This window comes from Castor canadensis, chromosome 11 (assembly GCF_047511655.1).
Source record: "Castor canadensis chromosome 11, mCasCan1.hap1v2, whole genome shotgun sequence".
NCBI classification, from domain to species: domain Eukaryota; kingdom Metazoa; phylum Chordata; class Mammalia; order Rodentia; family Castoridae; genus Castor; species Castor canadensis.
The window spans coordinates 134,096,353-134,121,712 of NC_133396.1; the positions used below are offsets into that span (position 1 = coordinate 134,096,353).

General features: G+C 35.1%; 1 protein-coding gene across 3 annotated transcripts in view; it reads left to right on the top strand.

Moving 5' to 3' along the window:
• Aspm (assembly factor for spindle microtubules) overlaps positions 1–25,360 on the top strand; it is a 47,423-nt gene that overhangs the window by 2,127 nt on the left and 19,936 nt on the right. Inside the window, exons 2-15 of one of the 3 annotated variants that reach the window (XM_074048724.1) lie at positions 4,124–4,228; positions 4,571–4,717; positions 5,886–6,131; positions 7,017–7,084; positions 9,669–9,810; positions 10,350–10,480; positions 11,002–11,177; positions 13,739–13,884; positions 13,972–14,057; positions 14,561–14,782; positions 16,255–16,462; positions 16,557–16,702; positions 16,812–16,940; positions 20,373–20,567. In XM_074048724.1, coding sequence (XP_073904825.1) covers positions 4,124–4,228; positions 4,571–4,717; positions 5,886–6,131; positions 7,017–7,084; positions 9,669–9,810; positions 10,350–10,480; positions 11,002–11,177; positions 13,739–13,884; positions 13,972–14,057; positions 14,561–14,782; positions 16,255–16,462; positions 16,557–16,702; positions 16,812–16,940; positions 20,373–20,567 — 2,147 coding nt within the window. The remainder of the gene's footprint in view (positions 1–4,123; positions 4,229–4,570; positions 4,718–5,885; positions 6,132–7,016; positions 7,085–9,668; positions 9,811–10,349; positions 10,481–11,001; positions 11,178–13,738; positions 13,885–13,971; positions 14,058–14,560; positions 14,783–16,254; positions 16,463–16,556; positions 16,703–16,811; positions 16,941–20,372; positions 20,568–25,360) is intronic. The other 2 variants (XM_074048725.1, XM_074048726.1) reach the window with 2 other exon arrangements.

Genomic DNA, 25,360 nt, shown 5'->3' on the forward strand with positions numbered 1-25,360 from the left:
CCCTTCACCGTCTTTGTGCAGCAAATTCCAATCCCATTCTGTTCTGTGCCCAAATCTTGTCTATTAGTTTTAATGACTGTTAATACCAGTTGAGCCCTTGAATCTTTTTGCCTGGCTTACTTTCTGTAGGTTATCCCATCCCTTCCTTTCTCCCAAAATTTCTATCCTCCTTTCTCATAACTGATGATGTAGCTTACATTTACTGATCACTTTCTCTGCCAGACCCAGTTGTAAGGGCTTTTCTGTTAACCGTCTTTAATATTTACCACATTCATATGAAGTAAATGTTATCCTTACCTATAGTACAGTTTTACAAATGAGGAAGTTCTTGCATTGAAAAGTTGAGTAGTTTGCACAGGTTCAGAGTTAGTGATGGAGCTGTAATCAAGCCCAGGCAGTATGTCAAGAGTCTTCTAAGTTGAAGATGTGATTCCTGTTTCACTGAGGAAATAGAAGTACAGGTATCCTCTACTTATGATGGGGTTTCGACCTGAGAAATGTATGGTCATTTACCTTGAAAAGTTTCAGGTGAGTAGCCAAATCGAAGTGGGTTCGACAAATAGGAGAGGAATTGGAAACAGCAAATGATGTTTTACTTCAAAAACTTTCTAATTGAAGTATAATCTATATGCAGAAAAGTATGCAAATAGTACATAACGGTGAAGCATCACAAAGAGAATGTCATTTCTTTTGAGTTTTGCTTAAAAGAAAACCCAAGAGTGGAATAAATAATTAATGACTTCCACACTGTAAATACAGTGAGTATTTATTAGTCCTCATCTTGAACTGTTAGCATCCCAGAACTCTGAACCTCTACCATCCTTTCCCCTGGTTCTCTTCCCTCTCAGTTTTCTTTGTGAAAAACTTGTTGCCTCTAACCCATAACCTACATGAACTTTTTTCATGTTCTCCCTAAGGCTCTATATGATCTTGTCCTGTGTCATAGCTTTCAATCCCTTCTCTATATGTGGACCTCCTACAGATACTTCCTCAGGATGAACCTCTACTGTGTAGGCCCACATATCCAACAGCTAACACTCCTATTTGCTTCTAATGATCTCCTTTATTTAAGTCATGCAAAGATAAACTTCCCATCTCTACTCAAAACACATAATCCTGTTTTCATCTCCCATCCCAAATACTTTTGTTTCTCACTATTCAGACCAGAAACCTTGGAATTATCTTTAATTGTGTTTCTCTTCCATCCTTTATAAGTTCAAACACAGGTCTAATTCCAAACTCAGTCCACCAACAAATCTTTAATTTCTTCCAAATATATTCAAAATCTGATCACTTCTTACCACTATCAGTTGACACCATTGGGGCCAGTCTTTGTCACTACAGGTGTGCACCCAGATCTTGTTTTCACCCTTGCCTATTGTTTGTTTTCTACACTACTACTTTAAAGGTATTGAAGCCTTGGACTCTGCAGTTTCATGGCACCTAATGGGTGCCTATTGCATAGGAAACCAAACTTCCTACACAGGATTACAAAGTCCGGTAAGATCCATATCCCCATCCATCCATCTTCCAACCTCACTTTCACTTTTCTCTCTCCCTTGCCCACTCTGCTTCTTTCCCTTGGCTTCCTTCTGATCCTTGAACTTTAAACATTCTCTGTCCTCAGGGTATTTGCAGCTTCTTGTGTTTATTCTGTCCAGACTGACTTCCTTCTCCAATTTCTTTATCTTATCAGGTTCAAAAGCAGTAACTTGTCTGTGGTCACAAAAGCTACTAAATATTCTGAGCCACAGTTTAAATTTATGTTTACCTAGATACAAAGCAAATGTTCTTTATACCATATCTTGCTACATTGTGAGGATTTCAGTGGGAGAAAAGCTAAATGAAAGGTTTTTATTTGAAGCAATGACCAGAGGTTGCAATGATGAAAGACACAATGGGATCACCAGTGAGTCTCAAGTTCTGATGCCCTAGTGCAAATGGCACTGGCTGTATCTGGCATGTGATGGTCTTAATCCTGCTCAGGAAAGTTCAGTGGCTCCCCGCTGTTAATCACATAATTTACAAACATGTTAGTCTGTCATTCAAAGATAATTGTTATTTGATCCATTTATCCAGCCAGCTTTCTAGTTATCCTTAAACATATGCCCACCATCGTCTTCTTGTAGTTCTGTTTGTCTTCTTATTAACATTCATGGCTGTTCTCATTAATTGAGACCTTTCAGTTACTTCAAGTACTATAATCAATTTCTGTTAATTATGTTCCCTAATGAATTTCCTTGTAGTTAGTTACATTCACTTAGCAAATATAAATATAGCTTATATGACATAACTAAAACTCTGTTTTATTTCTTTACTGTTTGGGATAGCTAGTTCTGATTAGATCAGTTCTGTGATCATGAGGAACATAGCTGTTTTGATCACCTACATGATGTAAAATAAATGATGAAGAGAATGAAAGAATTAGCAAATAAGTGAACAAATAACCACTGCAGTTTTGACGCTCTCACTTACTGTTTATTTAAGGCAGCCACTTAGTTGGTGGCTATGCCTTTTACCACTGTAACCTTTGTTAGATTTAGAGAAGTTTATACACATTGGGTATCTGATTTATGAACCTATGTGAGAGGCAGGTAATTCACTCAGTGTTGCTCTAGCTTCTTTCTCTTCTGACAAATCTAGAAGAACTGAGGGCAGTTTTCTGTGTGCATTCGTTGAATGCTTCTAAGGTGCCTATTATGTGTTATGCATTGTGCTAGGCTCTGTGGATGTAACGGGAAACAATATAATTTCTTAGCTTCAAGATGCTTTCAGTTCTGTACTCAAGCTGTGCCCTGGGAATTATAGAGGCACAGAAGTGGGGGCTTTGTCCGAATAACAGTGAGGCATGAGAAGGTGCCCAGGAAGACTTCCTAAAGAATAAAGTGGTTACAGGCAAAGGAACCAGCTTCTTCAAGGTTTCAGAATGAGAATCCCTAGAAATTTGTGTCTTAAATGTTCAAATAGAAACATTATGACCTAATAGATAACACTGTTACAATTCGGTCATGTTCCTTAGTTTTACAGTAGTTATAGATTTGATATTCCTCTAAACAAGGATAAACAGCCTCTTTCCAATGGTTCCTAGAATTGATATTTTGTACTTTTCCTTTATAACCTCCTACCATTGTATCAAATCACCTGAGCTGTATATCTGGGTGTGGGTCTGTTCTCACTCTGATCACTTTCCTCCCTAGTTGGTATTGAGGGTTATTGCTTTCATGGTCGACATAACTCTCCTCTAATTTGTCTCATGATAGCTAGCCTGACTCACTACTAACTGCCTTGTAGTTTTCTGTCTAGTCTTGATCCCAGTCATTCCATTTACTATTTTCTAAAATATAAACAAAGGTGTTTCTTCCTGGATTAAAACCCCTCACTGGCATAGTAGGTGTTTCAAAGTAATGAATCAGGTTCTGGAATAGTACAGTGTAGGTTCAAGTCCTTGCTATTTTCTAACTTGCTACCTTGACAAGTGATTTATTGCTCTAAGCTCCAGTATCCTAATTATATAAATTGTGGGTTATTATAATACTCTTCTCATAGATTTGTTGTGATAATTGTGTGAATGAAAGACTTTGATATTTGATAGTATATGGCAGAATGTATTCAATCATTAGCTGCCAGTATTATTAATCTTCTTGACCTCTTACCTGCCTCTTCCATCTTCTTATTTGTCATTTCTCATGAATACTCTTTGCTTCATCCTAATTGCAGTTTTCTCAGCAGGCCATATTCCTTATACCTTCTTTCTACCTTCTGAGTCATCCTAAGTATATTTCTATACTGTATGGTCCCATGGGCTGGGACCTGTCTTTCAATTCTGCATTCTTGCTACATCTTACACAGAGCCTGGAATACATGCACTCTGTAAGTTGTGGTTAAAGCTGGATTGTAGCTTCCACAGACAAAAAGTCATTGTGGTTTATGGTCTATAATTTCTAGGTGTTGGTTTTATTGGCCACTGAGTTCAGTGTACTGAACTCAGGTACTAGTATCAGTACCTGGAGTTACTAGTATTTGCTAAGTGAATATGATTCTGAAGAACCCAAAGTTAACTTAAACATTAAGCTACTTTGGAAATTTATTTCTTAATCCTATTAGGTTTTCTAATTTATTTTAGATTCATCAGTATTTAAAACTCCCATTTCTAAAACAAGCAAAAGAAGAAAACGCATTGTTGCTGTGGCACAATCTAATTTGACCTTCATCAAACCATTAAAAACAGGCAAGTGATTACTGTATTTAAACTAACTTCAAAGGTGACATTGAATGAAGCACTAATGGCATTTCAAGTGGGAATGAATTGACTTTTTTATTGGATAAAGTCCTTAAAGGATTTTTAAAGCATGTATTAATTGCAATTATGATACTATTAGACTTACTGGGGTTAGGATTTTTGAATAAGCCAGGAGATAGTGCTTTATTTTTCCCCTTTTTGTCTTGATTGTATTTTATACTCAAAATGTTACCAACCCTTTTGAGTGAAAAGGAAATAGTATTCAGAGTTTTAAAGATGATTTTGCTAATAGGGAAATTTTCTTGTGCAATAATTGACTTGTATTCTTAGACATTCCTAGGCACCCAATGCCATTTGCCGCCAAAAACATGTTTTATGATGAGCGCTGGAAGGAAAAGCAGGAACAGGGCTTCACTTGGTGGCTAAATTTCATATTAACTCCTGATGACTTCACTGTAAAAACAAATGTTCCTGAAGGTACACATAAATTTAAGTTTGTATTTAATAATACTCTCGTTTGAACAGAGCAAAACTTTGACATGATTTGTCCTTTAATTATATGTGCTGGTTATGTTGTACTGATGGTGTGTTCACTAATTTATTTGTTCAGTGGAACTGGGGTTTAGAATGGTTCACTTGGTCTAAAGATTATATAGGTGGTAATTTTTATTTACATAGGTTTATGTACATAGGTTTTCTGTACTGAAAGTACTGGAATTTGCTTTTTCTTTTTACTTTTCTTTCTTTCCTGTCAGCCAATGCAGTCAGTCCTTTGTGGCTTCACTACTTGGTGTGTATTGACTCCACTGCCAAATACTTTAGGTAAAGAAGTGTGTAGAAAAGTGGTTGGATTATTTGGAGCCTGAGAACAAATTCATGGGAGGAAGCTCTACAATATTCTGTGTTTACTGTGGAAGAGAAGACTTGGGTGTGAGACAGGGTGGAAACCTGGTGGCTTTCAAACATTTGAAGCGTTTTGTGCAGTTCTTATAAAGAAGTCACAGGGATCCATTTTGGCTCAATAAAAGATCTTTATGAAAATTTAGGTTGCCAACCCATGGAGTAGGCCATTTATAAAGCAGGGATTTCCTCTTTGTCGAAGTGTTCCAGCCAACACCGGTATGCACTGCTCAGAGAACTTGCATTGGATTTCTGTTTTAAAGGAAGGTTTAGATTAGATGATGTAGAGGATCACTTTTCTTTTTCTTCCAAAAAGGAAGTTTAATTTTTACTCCTCATATAAAGATTCAGATTATACTTCAAAATTCAATTGCTTTTAAAAAATCATATTCCTTAGAAGCTTAACTTTTTATAAATTCATAAAGAGGATGGAAACAGAAAGCAGTTAGAAGGCCACTTCTTTAGTATGAGTGAGCAATGCTAACAATTGACATTGGGTGATGGTGGAGGTGGTGAGCAGTGGTTACTTTGGACTGCATGGGTTGTAGAGGTAGACTGGCCAAATCTGCCTGTTTGGTGAATGATTACACCTGTATTTTAAGATAAGAAACTCAGAATGGAGTAAACTTGGAGAGAGTGGGGAAAAGATTCCGTTTGATCATCTTACTTTGCATTTTATTGCTGGATTAAATAATGTGTAGAGATACTGTTTAATCAGAATCATTCGTCCTTTTGTTTCTATCAGTAAATGCTGCTACTCTACTTCTGGGAGTGGAGAATCCACATAAAATAAGTGTCCTCAGAGCTCCTACGAAGGATGAAGTGTCTCTCAGAGCTTACACTGTGCGGTGCAGGTTGAACAGGTTACGTCGCACAGCGTGCCGCTTGTTCACTTCTGAAAAAATGGTTAAAGCTATTAAAAAGCTTGAAATTGAAATCGAAGTTGGACGGCTAATTGTTCGAAAAGATAGACACCTCTGGAAAGATGTTGGTAAGGAGTTTATAGAAATCTTGAGATTAATTCTTTAAAAACACTAGAAATTCGGTATTTCTCTGTTTGCCCCTTAACGTGATTGCCAAATAAAAGTTGTGTATATTTAAAATGTACAGTACGATGTTGGTATATGTGTATGTTGTGAATGACCACGTTGAGTAACTAACACCCATCGCCTTTCCTAGGGGGTCGAGGACAGCTAAGATCTACACTTAGCACACTTCAAGTGTGTAGTGCAGTATCAATAACTGTGCTAATTGCACAGTGTACTAGATCTCCAAAGCTTATCTGTCTTGTGTAGCTGAAGCCTTTGATCAGCATCTCCCTAGCCACTGGCAGCCACCATTCTTTCTGCTTGTGTGAGTTCAGTGTTTTTAGATTCCATGTACAAGCAAGACTGGCAGTAGTTCTCTTTCTTTACTGGCTTATTTCACTTAACATAATGTCCTCCAGGTTCATCCATGGTTTTGCAAAGGATAAGATTTTCCTTTAAAGGGATGAAGAGTATTCAATTGTGTATATGCATACAGCACATTTTCTTTATACATTCATCTGTCAATGGACACTTAGATAGACAGATATCTTACCCATTGCAAATAATGCTGCAATTAACTTGAAAATGTAGTTAATCTCTTCCAGATACTGATCCCAGTTCCCATGAGATTTGTATTTCAAAGCCAGATGTACTTGTTTTAGCTTTGCTTCCTAAAGTCTCCCATATATAAATATGACCACATATATAGTTAAATATTTTTCATTTGAATTAACTTACTTTGTGTAAGTGATTTTTATTTTTTGCAGTGATATTTTTGCCATGGAGTTTTATTTATTGTCTTCATTTGATTTTGATGCAAACCTAACTTTCTTTGACCTACATTTCAGGTGAACGCCAGAAAGTCCTAAATTGGTTGTTGTCTTACAATCCTTTATGGCTTCGAATTGGCCTAGAGGTAAGCATCCATTTCAGTTTTTTATTTTATTCTTTTAATTATACACCTTAAATAAAATAGACTTTAATAAAATATGGATTAACTTATGAAAGTTTAAAAATCTCTGGTCCGGCTGCTCAAGCCTTTTAATCCTAGCTATTCAGTAGGGCTGAGATCACTGTTTGAAGCCAGCCTGGGCAAACAGTGTGAACGTGTCTCAACCAAAAAAAAAAGCTGGGTGCAGTGACACATACCTATCATCCTCACTAAAAAGTGTAAGTAGGAGGATCTAGGAGGGTTGCTGTCCAGGCCAGCCCAGGCATAAGAGCGAGACCCTATTAGAAAAATACCTAAAATAAAGAGGGGTGGGGACATGGTTCAAGTGGTAGAGTGACTCCCTAGCAAGTGAGTTCAAACCCCAGTACTGACAAAATAGTTACCAAGTTATATGGTTAGCTTGGTTCATCTTTCTGTAAAAAAGTGAGGTCAATTAATAAACATTCAATAGGTGAATAGATCATGCAATTAGATGTTACTGCCATACTGTTACAGCATAATTTACTTGTATAGTCTTTTCAATAGATATAATTTGGTGCTGGGTATGATGAATGACTATTGTAAGCTCATTTTTGAACATTTACAAATTAAAAGACTAGTTAGGCTATTCTAAATACATTTTCTAATCCTAGATTCTTTAAAATTCCGTGAAGCATGTGTTATTATTTCACTTTACCAATAAAATAAAAGCTGATGTCAGGTGACTTGCCAAATGCCAATAATTGGCCTGGCCTCAAACTTCCATAGTCTGATGCCAAAGTACTTCTCATAAAATGTCATCAGAGTTTTAGTTACTTTATAGTGGTTGGCTCAGTAACATCTAGAATGTTAAAGCCAACAGAATTTGAAAGCTACTGCTGATAGCTGGCTGTTAAATATACACTTTTAGAGTAAAGTATTCTCTGTAGTTTCTTACTTTATCAGTGTGAGATCTCATTATTATTTCTGTTTATTCCAGGTTTCAGGGTAGAAGAGCCTTCAGGGTCAAAAGAGATTGTTTTTTCAATAATTGAGCTTTTCTATATGAATAATTGGAGGCTCAGAGAGAACATATAATAAGCTTACTGTGATAGCATCATTACTAAAAGTTATTTTTTCAGTACTATTTCCCTTTCACTTCCATTGCTCAGTAAAGTACATGTCAAGTGTTTCTGCCTCACATGTCAAGTAATTCTGGAGCCTTGATTGAAGTAGAGACCCCCAAAACTGGGCCATAGATTTTTTTGTGTGTGTATGGCAAGGGAAACAAGATTATTAGGTAGAAACTTAATTCATTTTTAATCTCCCTTTTTATTCTTTAACCATCTTATTTATTTAAAAATTTTATTTTTATGCTTTTATGCATAAAATTTGTACATATGAGAAATACCATGTTATGTTTTGATACTTGTATACTTTGTATAATGTTTAAATCGGCTTAAATATATTTATATGCTCAACCATTTGTCATGTCTCTGGTAGAAAGTTTCAGATCCTTTCTTGTAGCTTTCTGACTGGAAGTGCGTTGTTGTTATCTATAATAATTATGGTCATCCTGCTGTGCAGGGGCACACGAGAGTGCCTTGCTCCTGTGAGACTGTTCTTTAAGACTTTTGTTCACATGTGGTTTGTTTCCACCATATCCCATTGGTCAAAGCACATCTGCATCGTCTAGGCAAGCACACTCTAGGCAGGAGTGTATCGGCCTCTCGCAAGAGACACAGTAAGTCCACGAAAGGTAGTGAAAGTAACGAATCCTTTTACGGGGAATGGAGGTCAGTGACTGTGAGCAATAAAACATTCTCTTTGCCACCAGAACTTTGTATTTTTTAAACATGGATGACCTTTGAAGATTTTAACAAAGCTTCAAAAGCCAAGAGTAAATAAAAGTAAATTTCTCTGTTTTGGCAAGTAGTAATAATTCTCCATGTGTTCAGCTCTCTTTTATCAGCGTAGGCTTACAAAGTATGATTGGACATATTTTTAGGCTTTTCTCTTCGCCTTCAAAATCAATAATAAGCATGTTGATACGCTAATTTTATATTTGTAATTGATTATAAACACCTGGATGTCCCAGATTATTACCTTAGATTCTTAGAGCTGATTTTCCACCTGTTAACTTTTATGAAATTTGAATAATTAGGTTTCTGTTTTACTTTTATGACATATTTACTGAAACAGTCATAGTTAAATTTGAACAACATGCCTATACTCAAAAGTTCTTTAACTTACAGGAAAAAATTGAAATGTAGATATTTGATATATTATAAGAACCTTTGTAAATGCCACAGTGTACCTCAGCACAACAATTTAAAAAAAATAGAATTTGCTTGTCAGATGATTAATAATTTTTCCTGAAGTTTGTCATTTTTCATTGTAAAGTATATTATGTATGCTAAAAAAGGCCCAAAAGAAATATGTACAGTTTAAAGAGGTTTTGTAGTAGATAACCACGTCACTTCTGTACTGTTTAGGGCATGGAACACTGCCTGAGCCTCAAGATCATCGTCTGCTCTTCCCCAGTCTATCTCTTCCTTCCTGGCTTTGGCTCTAATTTTTGTCTTTTCAGACAGTCTATGGAGAACTCATTTCTTTGGAAGACAACAGTGATGTCACGGGGTTGGCTATGTTTATTCTGAATCGCTTGCTTTGGAATCCTGATATAGCTGCTGAATATAGACATCCTACTGTTCCTCATCTCTACAGAGATGGTGAGTTTTTCTACACCCTATGCATAAATGGTTTCTTGGCAGTCTTGTTGCAATTTACTTTTGTAAAGAAACTAGTCTCTGTTACCACTACCTTCCTGCACCCTCTTCATTCCTCATCATTACTCTATCACTATTTGTAATTATTCTTATTCTTTGTTGTCTCCACATACTCTGTCATAGGTTGTAAGTCCTATGGGGATTGTTTTTTTTTGTAACCTGCTTCTGTATGTCTAGCACCTAGGATGGTGTTTGCACATAGTTGGTGTTCATTAAATATTTGTTGAATGAGGCCAGTTGAATCTCTTCCTGTCACTGTGCCTGTTTTCTTTCCTGTGAAATGCAGATTTTAAGTGAAACCATCCTGTAGAGTTATTTAATTGGATTCATGCATGTAAAGTACTAAGGGTACTTAAGTGTTTTATTTATGGTAGCTACTATTTCTTTACTAGCATATAATTTATCACCATCATTATGACTGTATTCTAAGGTGAAACTTGCCCTCTGTAGATGAATTGCCGTGTTTTTGTACTTTATTTAAGGTCATGAAGAAGCTTTGTCCAAGTTCACATTAAAAAAGTTATTGCTGCTGGTCTGCTTCCTTGATCATGCTAAAATGTCCAGACTTATTGATCACGATCCTTGTCTCTTCTGTAAAGATGCTGAATTCAAGGTACAGTTTTTGTTTCATGTTTTATATATCGTATTTCCATGTAAGAGTTTTGCTTGACTATATGGCATACTCTGTTTAGAAATATAGTTAGTTTTCCAAAGAACAGTATTGTGGAGCAGAATAGGAATGAATGTCTGTCTGGTGACTCTCTTAGTTACCATGGCTAAAGATTTTTGCTGGTTGTCATTTTACCAGTGCATCATCCTTACTTTTAATTTTGACTTGATAATGAATATAACTGCTGGGGAAATTTCTTTCCTAATTTTGATGTCATATATTATCAAGTTAATTCTAGTTCTTAACAGTGTATTGCTAATTATGAGCAATTTTTAGAAAAATCATAAGTTAGAAATATGTGGAAAAATCATAAGTTAGAAATACATTACCATATATTTGAAACTGTAAAGCTTTTATGTTACATTAGTTTTGTTTTTTCTCTGTACAGAATGATTTGAAGGATTTGTTTTCATTCTAGACACAATTCTATTGAAACATAATATCTGCAATCTGTTTCTTTATAGGCTAGTAAAGAAATTCTTTTGGCTTTTTCACGAGATTTCCTAAGTGGTGAAGGTGACCTTTCTCGTCACCTTAGCTTATTGGGATTTCCTGTGAGCCATGTTCAGACGCCATTTGATGAATTTGATTTTGCTGTTACAAATCTTGCTGTAGACTTGCAGTGTGGTGTGCGTCTTGTGTAAGTACAAGAAATAGAGTCATTTTACATTAAGTAAAATTACATTAAAGAGTAGAGTAAAATTTTGTGGAAAATTTTTTTTTCTGCACATATACATTTTTCATTTCTCTTTCATGTAATAGAAAATTTGAGATTTTAAAAAAAGCTTTCTCTTTCAGAAAAATGATAAATCAGTGTTTTTCCCAGAAACCTGTCTCTTATCACCTTATTTTCTTCCAACATGTGATTAGGATATATTGATAGGAACTGCTGATGTCTCAGCATAAGAGTATGGAAGAGCATGAAACTAATGAAAATATCAAACACTTGACTAATATTTTTGTCAACAGTGTTTTCATGAGATGCTTAACAACTGAGACTTTTTATTAGTTTTTATCTTGCTTTATGTGTGGGTAAAATAAGATGAAAAGGGAGAATGACTTGCCCAAGTTTTAAGCAGTAGAATTGGAACATAAACTCATGTGTTTGACTTCAACCTATAGAATTTTTTCCCAATAGCCAACTGGAATCCTCAAAATTGGTTTTGGTTGGAATAATGGCTTGCCTCTTTTTGCTTTGGAAGGAGTGGCCTTTGTCATGTACTACAGTTGTCCTCTTTAGAGTTTCTGAATTGGAGAAATTTGTCTTATTTCTAGGGAAGTCTCCAATGCGTACTTCCTCTTTAGTGAAGCACTTTTGGGTTCAGTGGAAGAGATTTCTTTAAAAATATGCTTGAGTATTTAAGATGTTAAGCCAGTTGAACTTTGAAATTCAGGAAACAGAATTGATGGCCTTCATAAATTATCACTGCTACAGTAAATCTACCTGAATTCTGTACCTGATGTAGTACCTTCCTATTAGGTTTTTGTTTATGATATAACTAGTACATTGCAGGTAGTCTTAATGGTATAATTCAAATTGGCTAAAAACTTAACCAATCTAGGGAAGAAGTTACTTAAATATACTCACTACCTTCTTTGCTAGAAACCTTATATCCATATCTTAGGAAGACCATTCAAAGGACCTATGAATGTCTAAAGAAACTGAATGGAGTAGAAAGCTAGTACATAAATGCCTTCAGGTATTTAACGGACCATCGGATGTAAAAGGTGATTAAATTGCCAAGCAAAATAACTACAAATGAACAAGGAAAGTTTCAGCTTGCCAACCTTCAGATCTGTCCTTAAAAAGAAGCCAGTTGATAGTGTTGGAAGATTCAAGCAGAGGTCAGAGGACGACTTGGCCAGGATGGAGGAATTCTTTGGTATTTTTAGGAAAGAGATCCCTAGATTTTTATGAATCTTCTGATTTTCAAAAATGACATATATGTCCCTTGTTCCATCCATGTTAAGTTTCCATGAACAATCTTTTCTTTCCTGATAGATGTTCTCATAGCTAGTAGTTTTTTGAAAATTACTATAGCTTTCTCTCCTGTGAACAGTTTCTCACAGTCTAGATCATTTGCTGAAAACGTTTCACATAATATTCTTATAACTGGTTAATTTGTTTATTCCATAACTTCAAAGCAATTCATCTCTTTTTTTGGCCAATTTGAATTTGTGTTTTTAGACTTTTTCCATTTCCATGATAGCAAGGATTGTTTAATGTTTGGTGCTATTTTTCTATGAGGAACAACTTTTTTTTTTCCTGCTTTTACAGGAGTTTCTGAAGACTGACCAATATTGGGTTTAGGTGGCCAGAAGTTGGTTAGGAACTTTCAGTAGTTAAGAGACTCAGTCTTGCATACTAAATTTCTCCTTTGTTCAGTATGAGCAAAATGACTTTTTCATGGAGCCTTGAGATCATTTCAGAATAGGAATGATTAGTCCACTAATGCCTTGGGTAATGGGTTGGTCTACTGTTGTAGGAATGTTCCTTACATTGATTGAGTGCTTGATGTAGGAGGATGGTAATCATTTGGGGCTTGCTTCTTCTGCAGAAGTGATTATTATGAAATGATAAAACACCAGTTACCTAGATCGCATTAGGAATTTGAAGTTAAACTTTTTTAGGTAGGGACTTAATCCTTTTTATATGAATGACCTTGGAAACTAATAAAACAGAATTTTTGTTGGTTTCTTAGTTCTGTCATTACTAGCTATATAACCACAGGCAGTTTAATTAACTTCTCTGAACTTTGGTTTTTCCACCTGCAAAGAAATGAGTTACTAATACCTCATTGTGGGATTTACCATGATGACTAAAACAGGAACGAAAAGTGCTTACTTGATGTGCAGAATATAGTGCACCTAATTGTGCCCCTCTTTTTCTTCCTCTTAACCCCTCCCCTGTGATTCCTCTCTTTTCCTTCCTTTCGTTCTCTGTGGAACTCTTATTATTTTGTTCATGTGTGTATTTGTGTGTCTCATTTTTTTTCTTTCTTATAATGAATCCATAATGATCTCATCTTCTAAACTTAAAGTGAAAAATAACTTATTAACTATGGAGCAACCCAGTAGTCTTTTAGAGACCTTTTGACCTTAATGTGTTTCTGTGATTTGTGGGGGTAATTTATTAAATGAAGACTTTTTTAATGTATGTTTTTATAAGGCAGTTTCATTTGAAAATTTCTTTGCTGCTAGACGAACTATGGAACTTCTCACGCAGAACTGGAATCTTTCAAAGAAACTCAGGATTCCTGCAATAAGTCGTCTTCAAAAGATGCACAATGTTGATATTGTTCTTCAAGTTCTTAAATCACGAGGAATTCAATTAAGTGATGAGCATGGTAAAGGCATAAATGTAAAACTTCTTCTCCTCACTGATTACTGACGTGTACATATGTTATGCTAATGGACTGTGTTTTCATTTGTAGGAAACCCTATTCTATCTAAGGACATTGTGGATAGGCACAGAGAAAAAACTCTTGGGTTGCTTTGGAAAATAGCCTTTGCTTTTCAGGTATTATATATTTGACACACTACACTTTGTATCAATTTCGAATACTGATTCATAAAATTGTTTTGAATCAGCTAAAGACTAGCAATAATAACTATCACTTAATGGGATTTACTCTGTCCTGGAAACTGTTTAGGCATTCCAGTTTAATACTCATTTTACATATCTATAAGCTAGGTTTTAAATCTGCCCCCCAGGTAAGAAAACTGAACCTAAAATTTACATCATTGAGAAGAAGTAGAGCTGAGGCTAGAGCCCAGCCTTATGTGGCCCCAAATCCCATGCTCTTAACCACTAAACAGTCTACCAGTTCAGTATAGATTCTGCCTGCATTAAAAGGAAAATGTGGAGGTGTTGGCTACTTTTTTCCCCCATAGGTAAAAAATTTCTTATTAGGTTTTTTTTTTTTTTTTTTTCCTAATCTTCAGTTTCTTTAAGTAGAAGATATTTACTTGGATTTCTGCTCATTAAAAGTAACAGAAATTTATCCTTTCTATATGTTTCAGGTAGATATTTCCCTTAATTTAGAAGAACTAAGGGAAGAAATTCACTTTCTAAAACACACACTGAGCATAAGAAAAACAATGTCTGCACTGTCATGCCATTTTGATGCTGTCACTAATAAGAAAAAAGACAAAAGGAATACTGGTCCCCTGGAACAATACAGTGACAGTGTGAAGTTATTGTTGGATTGGGTAAATGCTGTGTGTGCCTTCTATAATAAAAAGGTAGGTTTCTTTGTTTTTGTTTTTACCTAACATCTTTAAATAAATTTTGCTTAAAATCTAACTTAGAGGATGAAATATTTTCTTACATTTCTTAAATTATTTATGTACATAAGCAAAGTTTTCCTCAAATGCCTGGCTATTTTATAATATATCATAGTTTTTATAATCTATCACCAATTATAAAATGTATGATAATTATATGTTATTTATCACAAAGAAAACAAATACCTTAGTATACAATAGATCTGGGACATAAAAGATCTTTATTACTATAAAAGTAAATGTAAATGAACCCACCGTATGGAAAGGGACAACAGATAGGAATTGAGTCTTTTCATAATAATTTGTTAGGTTGATTACATATCAGTCTGATACATACTTTTAAATGTAAATGCATGAAACAAAAATTTCCCCGACATGCCTGGATAAACTGTCCTTAAGGAATAGAAAACAGGAACCACTATACAGAATATATGTAACTAAATATGGTGAACTATATTACTCTTCAAAATATTACTAGTAGAAAAATTGTAAAATACATAGATAATCTGTTTTTGGCTAAGTGCTAAAAACCCAATGACACATTTGATCACCATCATTCATGAATTCCATGACTATCCAAAACTTATTTCTAATGCCAAAATCATTACTGGTGCCTTTTTAGGACAGTTGTTCACATGTGCAAATACCAAGATACTGTTCCCAGCTGGGATGGAACAAGACTCTCTTGACTTCTTATTTCTTTTCTTGCTCTAGACATGAATGTCTTTCTCATGGTCTATCTGGTGCCATCGGTTATTTTTGTTTTTGTTTTTTGCATTTTGTGCTTTCTGTCAATAATTTCCTTATTCAAAATGGTCCTTATGAGCAGTGCTGAAACACTGCTTAGGATTCCTTAGAGTCAAACAAAGTGGGTAGCTTAAAATAGAAATTTGTTCTCTTGAAGTGCTAGAGGCTACAAGTGTGAAAGCATGGTGCTGGTCAGTCGACAGTCTCACTGATGGCTCTAGGAAAACTGTTCCACTTGTTCCTCTTAAGTTCTGCGGGTTGCCAGCAATCCTTAGTGTTCCTTAGCTTGTGGGTGCAAGTCTTTGGCTGTACCATCATACTGTGTTTCTGATTGTGTGTCTGTTCTCTTATAAGGACACCTTTCATACTGTGTTCAGAACCCACTCTGTGAATTCAGGTTAATTATATCTCTAATGACACTTCTCGAATGAGGCTACTTTGAGATTGTGGGAAGGACATAAAGTTTCCAACTTAGGACAATATTATAATTAAATTCTATTTTTCACATGGTTAGTATTGAATAATTAATAATTTGGCTATAAGTATAGTATCATACTAGGTGCTATTAGCAATTAATATGATAGTTTTAGCTCTTAAAAGGGAAATAATCTGCAAAAACATTATATTGATATTGATACAGATATCTAAATATAGATAATCATTTTTCTGATGTCTCCAATCAGGTGGAGAATTTTACGGTGTCTTTCTCAGATGGCCAGGTGTTATGTTACCTGATCCACCACTACCACCCTTGCTATGTGCCTTTTGGTGCTATCTGTCAGCGTACTACCCACACTGTGGAATGCACACAGACTGGTGCAGTAGTATTAAATTCTTCATCTGAATCTGATGACAGCACTCTGGATACGTCTCTTAAAGCATTGGATCATGGTCAGTCCCTTTTTGGTGATTAGCTTTTCTAAATTCTTTGGCATGTCTGAATTTTGGCTACAACAGTCTTAATTTCTCTTTTTCACTTGCATAGCAGAAAATATTTCAGAACTACACAAAGAGCTTCTAGAAAATGAAAAGAAAAATTTTCATTTGGTTAGGTCTGCAGTTAGAGACCTTGGTGGAATACCTGCTATGATTCATCATTCAGATATGTCAAATACAATTCCAGATGAAAAGGTAGGTAGAAGAGTTTCTTAATTAATAACTGTTAATAATAAGTTCCAAAGGGTGATAGTCGTATACTCTCTGTTGATCTTCTGTTTTCATATTTTATATTTTCTCTTAGGTGGTTATTACCTATTTGTCATTTCTTTGTGCAAGGCTTTTGGATCTCCGTAAAGAAATAAGAGCTGCTCGACTTATACAGACAACATGGAGAAAATATAAACTAAGAAAAGATCTACAATGCTACAAGGTAATTCTGGAAAATGAAAAACAGTGTAGTGTGAGTTGTATTTCCTAAGATGTCGACTGATTCTTGATAAGAAAGGTAAATTTAACAGTTGTGTACATGTGTTTGGAGATGCCCTATGGTCTTGATTTGATGTGTGTTCTAGCCTCTGTCTGCGCTTTCACTTAGTTCATTATAGAAGAGGGATAACGTAACCTTCTTTGTAAATCTGCAAAGAAACTAGGCCTGGCTGCTTGACTCTCCCTTTCCCTTGTCCTATCAGAATCTGCCCTGTCTCCAGCAGCAGGAATTTCCCATTGATTTTTCATGTTGAGCTCTGGAGTGCCTATCCTCATTTGTGCTGCAAAATCAGGACATCAAGCGTCTGATTTTGTAGTAATTTATCAAGCATGTTCTATTTGTTTGTGAAACATTTTTTGAGTTTTAAAAAGCTTTTACTTTAACGTTTTAAAGTGTATTTTGGTGTCCATTGTTTTAATTTTTAAAATGTTTAGGATTTGGGCATGAGGATAGGTATGTAACTTATTGTCTCAATTTTTGAGCCAAATAATAGAAAAATTGCATTAAAATAAGGTTTTTTTCCTCATTCTGAGAAAAAAATGCCATTTTTAATAATCTCTGAAATGGACTCTGTGATCCAGGTGAAAAAGTTATTTTACTCCTTTTATCTCTCTACCACCTTTACTAACTCATATTTAATTATTTGGAAAAAAAATCAAACAAAGCAAGCAGCCATTGTCTAATGCAATTTTATCCTAGACATTTCAGAAATAAATTCCACCTACTATTCCTCTTCAATTTTAAATTATAGTGGATTTATGATCAAATTCTCAGTAATTGTCTAAAATAGCTAAATTTTGCCAACTCTGAAATGTAACGTGGGTTTTCTTATGCCGTATCTGACTTGGAAATAACACTAATTGAAATGATTTGTTCTTGCCCCACTCGAAGTCCTTAGAACAACTTTTGGGAAACAGGCAGAGTCTGTTTTCTTTCAGAAAATAAAAGATAGTGGAAGTTTCCATGCCTGTACTCTGTACTCATGTTCTTCTCTAAGACCATGTCATTGTCATTCTGCTGTGTGTGCTCCGTGCCTGTGTTACCCCTCATCTTCTCACAATCCACCCACCCACAAACCCCTGGCAGGATAACTGTACTATTTGAAACTTACATCAGAATTGGTTTTGGAAGGTTTTATTTTCTCCTAGTCAGTCCTTAAGTTAATACATTCATTGTTTCTATAATGCATTAAATGGAAGGTTTCAAATTATAAAAAAGGTATTTATCATTTCCTGCTTTATTTCCACTGAAGATACCCTGTATTAATCAGATATTAACCATAGAGGTTTCCTGGCTTTTTGTTGGTATCATTCCTTTCTTCGATTCCTTTATTTCATGCAGATAATGGAAATTTCCCTGTTTTAGGAATGACAAAATTAAAAGAAATTTCTGTACCTATGATTGGACTTCATTGATCCAATCTGGCCGCTGCTTCTCTCCTTTCTCCTGGTGACTCCTCCCCCTCTTATATAATTAATTATGCCAGTATCCAATTAGATCTTTTTCTATTGGGAATGTTAAGCAGCTGGCTCCCCATATATCCTAGCAGACATGTAACAAGCTAGGAAGCTTATAAACATTGTATTGAGATTGACACTGTTCAGGTCTTATGCCACTGTCATAATTTATCTATCAGGTGGAAATGGACTAGCTCAAGCTTCCTGGTGACAAAGAAACATTGGCAAAAAGCCAGTTATCCAAGGTTCCTCTGACACATTACATCTCTCAGTTCTTCCTGTCAACAAATGAAGTAAATCAAAGTATTTGACCCCATATATGAGACAAAATAGAAGAAATAAGATGGTGACTGGCTGGTGGAACAACAGAGGATGAAAAATGATAAGTGGTCTTACTCAGAGAAGGATCAGTGACTGTGGGCTTGGAAGCTTTCACCACTAACTCATGCAAGTTTTCAAACAGTTGCTAATTTTTGTAATGTAGTTGCCTCCTTAATTTATTTATTCTCTAGCTTTAGTTTCTCTACTGTTGAATAAATTTGGATTTTAGTTTGTTTGAAGTAAGGCCTAAAGATTGAGCCTTGGTCTGTTTTGTCCAACCAAGAATTGACCTGGTCCTTTTAACTTTTGACTCAAATGATACATACTACTTCTCTAAAACTTCTTTAAAAAAAAAATTAGCTAATAGGGGTATGTTTATCTTGAATCTCTCCAAACCTAAAGGCCGTAGGTTTTACAGGGTCTTTGACAATGATGTTAGATGGTTTAATCAGTTTTGCTATACATATAAGACTAAAATCATTTAGTCTTTTCTTCACATAGGAATCTTGCAATGTATGGTGCTTCCCATTCCTTAGTATTTGTTTCAGTCTCCTAGTTTCCTCTGTGTGTGTGTGTGTGTGTGTGTGTAAACAATTTGGTGTCTTCATAGTTGTTTTTTGTGCAGCCTCCATGCACAGGTACCATCTGCTGACTATCATTAATTGATAATGGGAATCTACATCTTATTTCTATGTAGAGTCCACTCTTGCATGTTGTACTGATACCAAGCAATATAAAAGGCTGTTCCTTTCCACTAGAGGAAATAACTTGTATTCTTGTTTCCAGTTTAGGTAAGGTGAAGTGGTAAATCCAGCCATGGAGAGCATAACAAAGTGATTAAAAGCACAGACTATAAAGCCAGGCAGCCTGGTTCAAACTATGCTATGTTGCTTGTAGACAAAGTGCAGAATCTGTACACTTGTTCTTATGAGGTTCATTGTATTATTTATGAAGCACTGGACACACACAATGTGTTAGTATTCATAGGAGTTCAGTTTTAGAAGTCACACAAATGGAGGTATGGAGGGTGTGGCCTCTGGTGTTCCCAAGGCAGGCGGCTCCTCCTCAGCCATCGATGCTGTCCAGCGTGTCTTGTACCCCTTCTCACAGTGCAAACGCAGCTCTTCTCTTGAGCCTCTGCTTTAGTCCAACAACACATCTGCGCTGAAGGAAGAGATACCTTGCTTTTCCTCTCTTCTGTATTGCTTGATTCAAACTATACAAAAACAAAATTACTTTTACTACAAAGCATTTTTTAAATATATTACACCATTTTCCTAAAGGTCAGGCATGAATTCACTGAACCCAAATTTGAGACACATACCCTGGTACACTTCAGATTATTTTGAGCTTGTTTACTGAGGATTTGTGATAGATTAAACATGACTGTGATCTTTACCTTGGACTGCTTGCTTAGGAAACTTTGTTTCATCATGTATTTGCCCTTCCATTGGCTCTGTTGGTATGCCTAAGGGAGGGGTTGTTCTAGTTCCAGGATCAGTTTGATTAATGTTTAAATCTTTAGCTTATGAAAAATCATTTTAAGGTCTTCAGTAATGAAGTATTTTTTATTTGTGTGTGTATTTTCTTTTTTAAGGAGAGAGACAAAGCTGCAAGAATTATTCAGTCAGCTGTAATCAAATTTCTAAACAAACAGCGATTTAAAAAAGAGGTTAATGCAGCACTGGTCATTCAGAAATATTGGCGAAGATTCTTAGCACAGAGAAAATTATTAATGTTAAAAAGGGAAAAACTGGAAGTAATTCAAAATAAATCAGCATCAGTTATTCAGGTATAGTATCCTGGACTAATATTTGAACTCAAACATTTTTGATGATATTCCTTAAGGAAAAAGGAAACTTGATAAAGATTTTGGTGATTATATTTTGGGGTTCTTTATTTAATACAGTTGTTCATTGATACCTGAGCAAGATTGATCCCAGGACCCTTTGCAGATACCAGAGTCTGGGCATTCTCATGTCACTTAAACAAAGTAGTGTATTTGCATGGGATTTAGTACATCCTCCTGTGTGTTTCAGATTATCTCCAGATTATGTACAATTCCTAATACAATGTTAATACTGTGTATGTAGTTGTTACTCTGTTTGTCTGGGGAATGACGACAAGGAAAAAAGTGTATATATTCAGTATGGGCACATTTTGTTTTCTTGAATATTGTCGATCTGTCAGGTTGAGTTTGAGGATGTGGAACTTGAGGATATGTAGAGTATTTAACACCTCCTCATTATCTGAAAAACTCTTTACTGAGTTCAGCATACATAAGTCTGAAACAGAATTGAAATACCTACTTTGCTTTGAAGCAGAAGACATTCTAACTACCATTGTTTCTGCCTTCTTTGTGTTACATCACCCATTTCCAGTCTCTCATTCCATGTTGCACGCTGGCATGACACACCGTTCTAACTTGCATAGCAGTGTCGCTAAGCAAGCTCTTCTGCTTCCCTTTCCTAAGTCCTGAAAACTTCTCTTTTCAGACAAATGTACACATTTTCTTCTGTATCTTACTTGGTTGGCATTTCAAGGAAATAGTGCTTGTATAATGAGTCAATAGAATGCCTACATCATTTTTTTCTTTTTAGTAAAAATTATGCAATATGTCTGTTACATATTATGCTTTGTAGCAATATTTCTAGATGCACATAATACATGCTTTACATCTTTATAAATTAGTTTTTGATATTGTATTTTAATAATATTAGAGAAATGCCATTGGCGCTTTGTTACATAAATTTATCTGCTCTATAAATGTGAAAGTTTTTGATTTTGGGTACTATAAATGATAGATGAATTCTGATTTAATTGTCTATTTCTCAGCCTTTTTTTAAAATATGAAGTATTATATCTAGAAAATTACATGCAACAAAAATGGAGAGCCCAGTGGTTTTTGATAGAATGAGTGCCTATGTATCTACACTTGGGCAAGAAGTAAAATGTTGCCAGCTTCTGAGGAGTCATTTCCCAATCAATTAACTCTCCTGTCCCAGTCCTAGGTAACAGTTAGCTAATTTATACCAACCATACCTCTTTCCTATGTATCATCTTTTAAATATTGTACTTTATTTATTTATTTATTTTTGGGGGTGCTGCTGGGGTTTGAACTCAAGGTGTTTGCGTTTGATAGGCAGACCCTCGACTGCTTGAGCCATTCCCTAACTCTTTTCCCTTTAGTTGTTTTCAAATAGGGTCTCACATTTATGTCTGGGGCTGCCTACATGGTGATCCCTCCTATGTAAGCTTTCACTGAGCTGGGATGACAGGCTCATGCCAAGACACCCAACTTTTTATTAGTTGAGATGTGGTCTCAAGAACTTTTTGCCTCGACTGGCCTTGAAATGTGATCCTCCTGATCTCCGCCTGAAGTAGCTAGGATTACCGGTGTGAGCCAGTTCACCTGGCTTAAACATAATTTTAAAATTTTATGTAGACTCAAATTCTTTTACTTGACATTATTACATTTATGAGATTAATCTGTATTGTTGAGTATAGTATAGCTGTGGTTTAGTTTTCATTGTGGAATACCGAAGTTTACCTGCTCTATTATAGATGGATTTCTGACTGTCCAGTTTTGAGCTATTATGATTAGGAGTATTTCAAATGTGTCTTTTGGTATGAAATCTATTCATTCTGCTCAGTAAAGCATAACTGCTTGTTTTTAGGGAATATGTATTTCAGTGTTAATAAATACTGCCAATGCATTTTCCAAAGTTCTGTGGTTGTACGAATTAGAAACCCAGCAGGCATTTGCTGCAGTTGTATAACTTCACATTTATGTAAATATTTGGAAATTTATTTTTTATTTTCAGCTATTCTCAGAGCTACATAATAGTAGTCGGAGTAGTTTTCACTTGAATTTTCTTGATCATTAATGTTGTCAAACACCTTTTTATTTTGGAAATCTTTTGTATGGCATCATCTCAGATGACTTTAAGTTTTCATTTCATTCTTTGCTTTCTTGTGGATTTAGGACAGATCTTTTTGTAGTGTAGCTCTTAGACCTTTGTTGGACATGTATATTGTAACTGTCATCTCCCTGGCTATGAGTGACTGTTTTATATCTTCCTAGAGGAGGGTTCTTTACTTTCTCTTATGGTTGGTATTTTTTATGTGCCATTTAAGGAATATCTTACAGATATTCTCCAATATTCTACATGTTTAAATATTCCACATTTAGATCTTGTGTGAAGTTAATTTTTGCATGTGATTGATTCAAGGGATCATTTGACCATTCTTGTTTTATGCATGCATACTCAGTTATTTCAGTATGATTTACTGAAATTGTCAGTTTTCCTGTTGTCATATTAACTTAAGTATACATCTATTCTTTTTATAGTGTGTGTGTGTGTGTGTGTGTGGTGACATTCTTAAATATCTTTTTCCATTTTTTGTATGCTTTTCCTTCCATTCGTTCTTTTGTGTATGTTTGAGCCTTGCTTTCATTTAACTATAACTTTATGTGAATTCTGGACACCTAGGTGATAAGTCCACCTTCTCTGTCAATATTTTGTAAATAATTTCCTTGATCAATAGCTTATTTCTTCTTTTTTTTCTTTTTAGTTGCTTAACAGGGTTTTTGCAGAGCAGTAGTATTTCATTTTCATGAAATCCAACTGTCATTTTTCCTTATTTATGGATTGTTATTTAATGTCATACCCAAGTACTCTAGACATTCCACAGTTTTCTTCTTTTTTTTCTTTATTTTATTTTATCGTTTTTCCATTTACTTACATGTGTCTAAATTGTTTGCTGCCTTTCCCTCCTTCCCCCCCTACTTACGGGCAGAATCTGTTCTGCCGTCTTCTTCTCTGATTTTGTTTAAGAGAAAACATAAGAGATAATAAGAAAGACATAGTATTTTGTTACTTTGAGGTAAAGATAGTGTTGCTTCCATGCACTTGTGTTTTAAAACCCATATTGGTTCATCTCTGCCAGACTTCTTCATTATTTCCTGGTCTCCTTGCAATAGTGGCCTCAGTCAGTTTATGATTACTATATTCACTCCTCTACAGTGAACACATAACCACATTAAAGATTTAGGTTTCTTTCCATTTCCTATTCCTCCAGTACACATCTCCCCCTAGTGTGTGAGCCATGTCCAATAATATTGCTGCATTTGTTTTAGGTTGAAAGTCCTCATATGAGGGAGAACATGCACTTTTTGGCCTTCTGAGCCTGGCTAATTTAGCTTAAGATGATGTTCTTCACTTCCATCCATTTACTTGTGAATGACAAAATTTCATTCTTTGTGACTGGGTAAAATTCCATTGTGTATAAAACCACATTTTCTTAATCCATTTATTGGTAGTGGGGCATCTTGGCTGTTTCTATAGATTGGCTATTCTAAATTTAAACCTGTGGTCTATTTTGTGTTAATTTTGACTAAGGCATGGGGATTAGATCAAAGTATACTTTCTTTTTAATGTTTAGATGTCCAATTCCACCACCATTTGTTGAAAAGAATATTCTTTCTCCATTGAAATGTCTTTTAGCTTAGTTAAAAACCATTTAGCCATATTTGGGTGGCCAGTATATACATGCTGATAATTTCACAGTGCTTTGGTTAATGTAGCTTTAGAAGTAAACCTTGAAAGTGGTTCTTCCAACTTTACCCTTTTCCAGGTGGATTGGGCTATTCTTGTTCCTTTGTCTTTCCACATAAATTTTATATTCAGCTGTTGTATATCTTTAAAAAATCCTGCCATATTTTTGTTGTAATTGCATTCCATTTTAGCGATTTGGAGGATAACTGGCAGCTTTTATGAGTTACTTTCTGGTCTATGAAGTTGTGGCATGCCATGCATTTAGAGCTTTCATTTTTTTTTTTTCATTCCTTTTTTATACTTTCTAAGTATCTCATTGATTTTGGAGCTGTTATAGTTGGTATTGGTTTTAATTTGGGTTTCTATTTGTTAATTGTTTTTTATAGACATTTTTGTGTGTTAACTCTGTGACTTACAGTGTTGCTAATAAAATTACTTGGTTCTATGAAAGTTTTGTTTTAGATTCCTTGGGATTTTCTACAGTCATTCCTGTTTTACTTCTTTTCCAATTTATATTTCCCCCTTATTTCATTGGCTAAGAATTCCAACATGATGTCAGATAGGTGTGAGGAAGTTCATACTTTACATATTCTCAGTGCAGTATTCACATTAAATATGACATGAGCTTTAGTTTGTTTTTTTCTGTTAATATAATCATTCCAGCTTTTCCTTGACTATCACTTACAAGGTATTTTTTTTCTCCCTTTTACATATCTGTAATATATGAAGTGATTTTTTAAATAGACAGTCTACAGTTTCTTATTTGAAAAAAATCTGGGTTTTTTTGGATTTTTTATTTATTTGTTTGTTTTCGTATGTGGTCGTAGCTAGGCATGACTTACCCAGGGCCTCACACATGCTAAGGAAGCACTGTCATTGAGCTAAACCTCCCATCAACCCTGAATTTTAATTGATGTTTTAGGGTCTTTGTATTCTAAGTATTCGTTGGTGAATCCTAGGTCTAATTTAGTATTTGTGTCTGAATGTGCCCACTCCTTCATTTTTCTGTTTCCCATTTCCTATTATT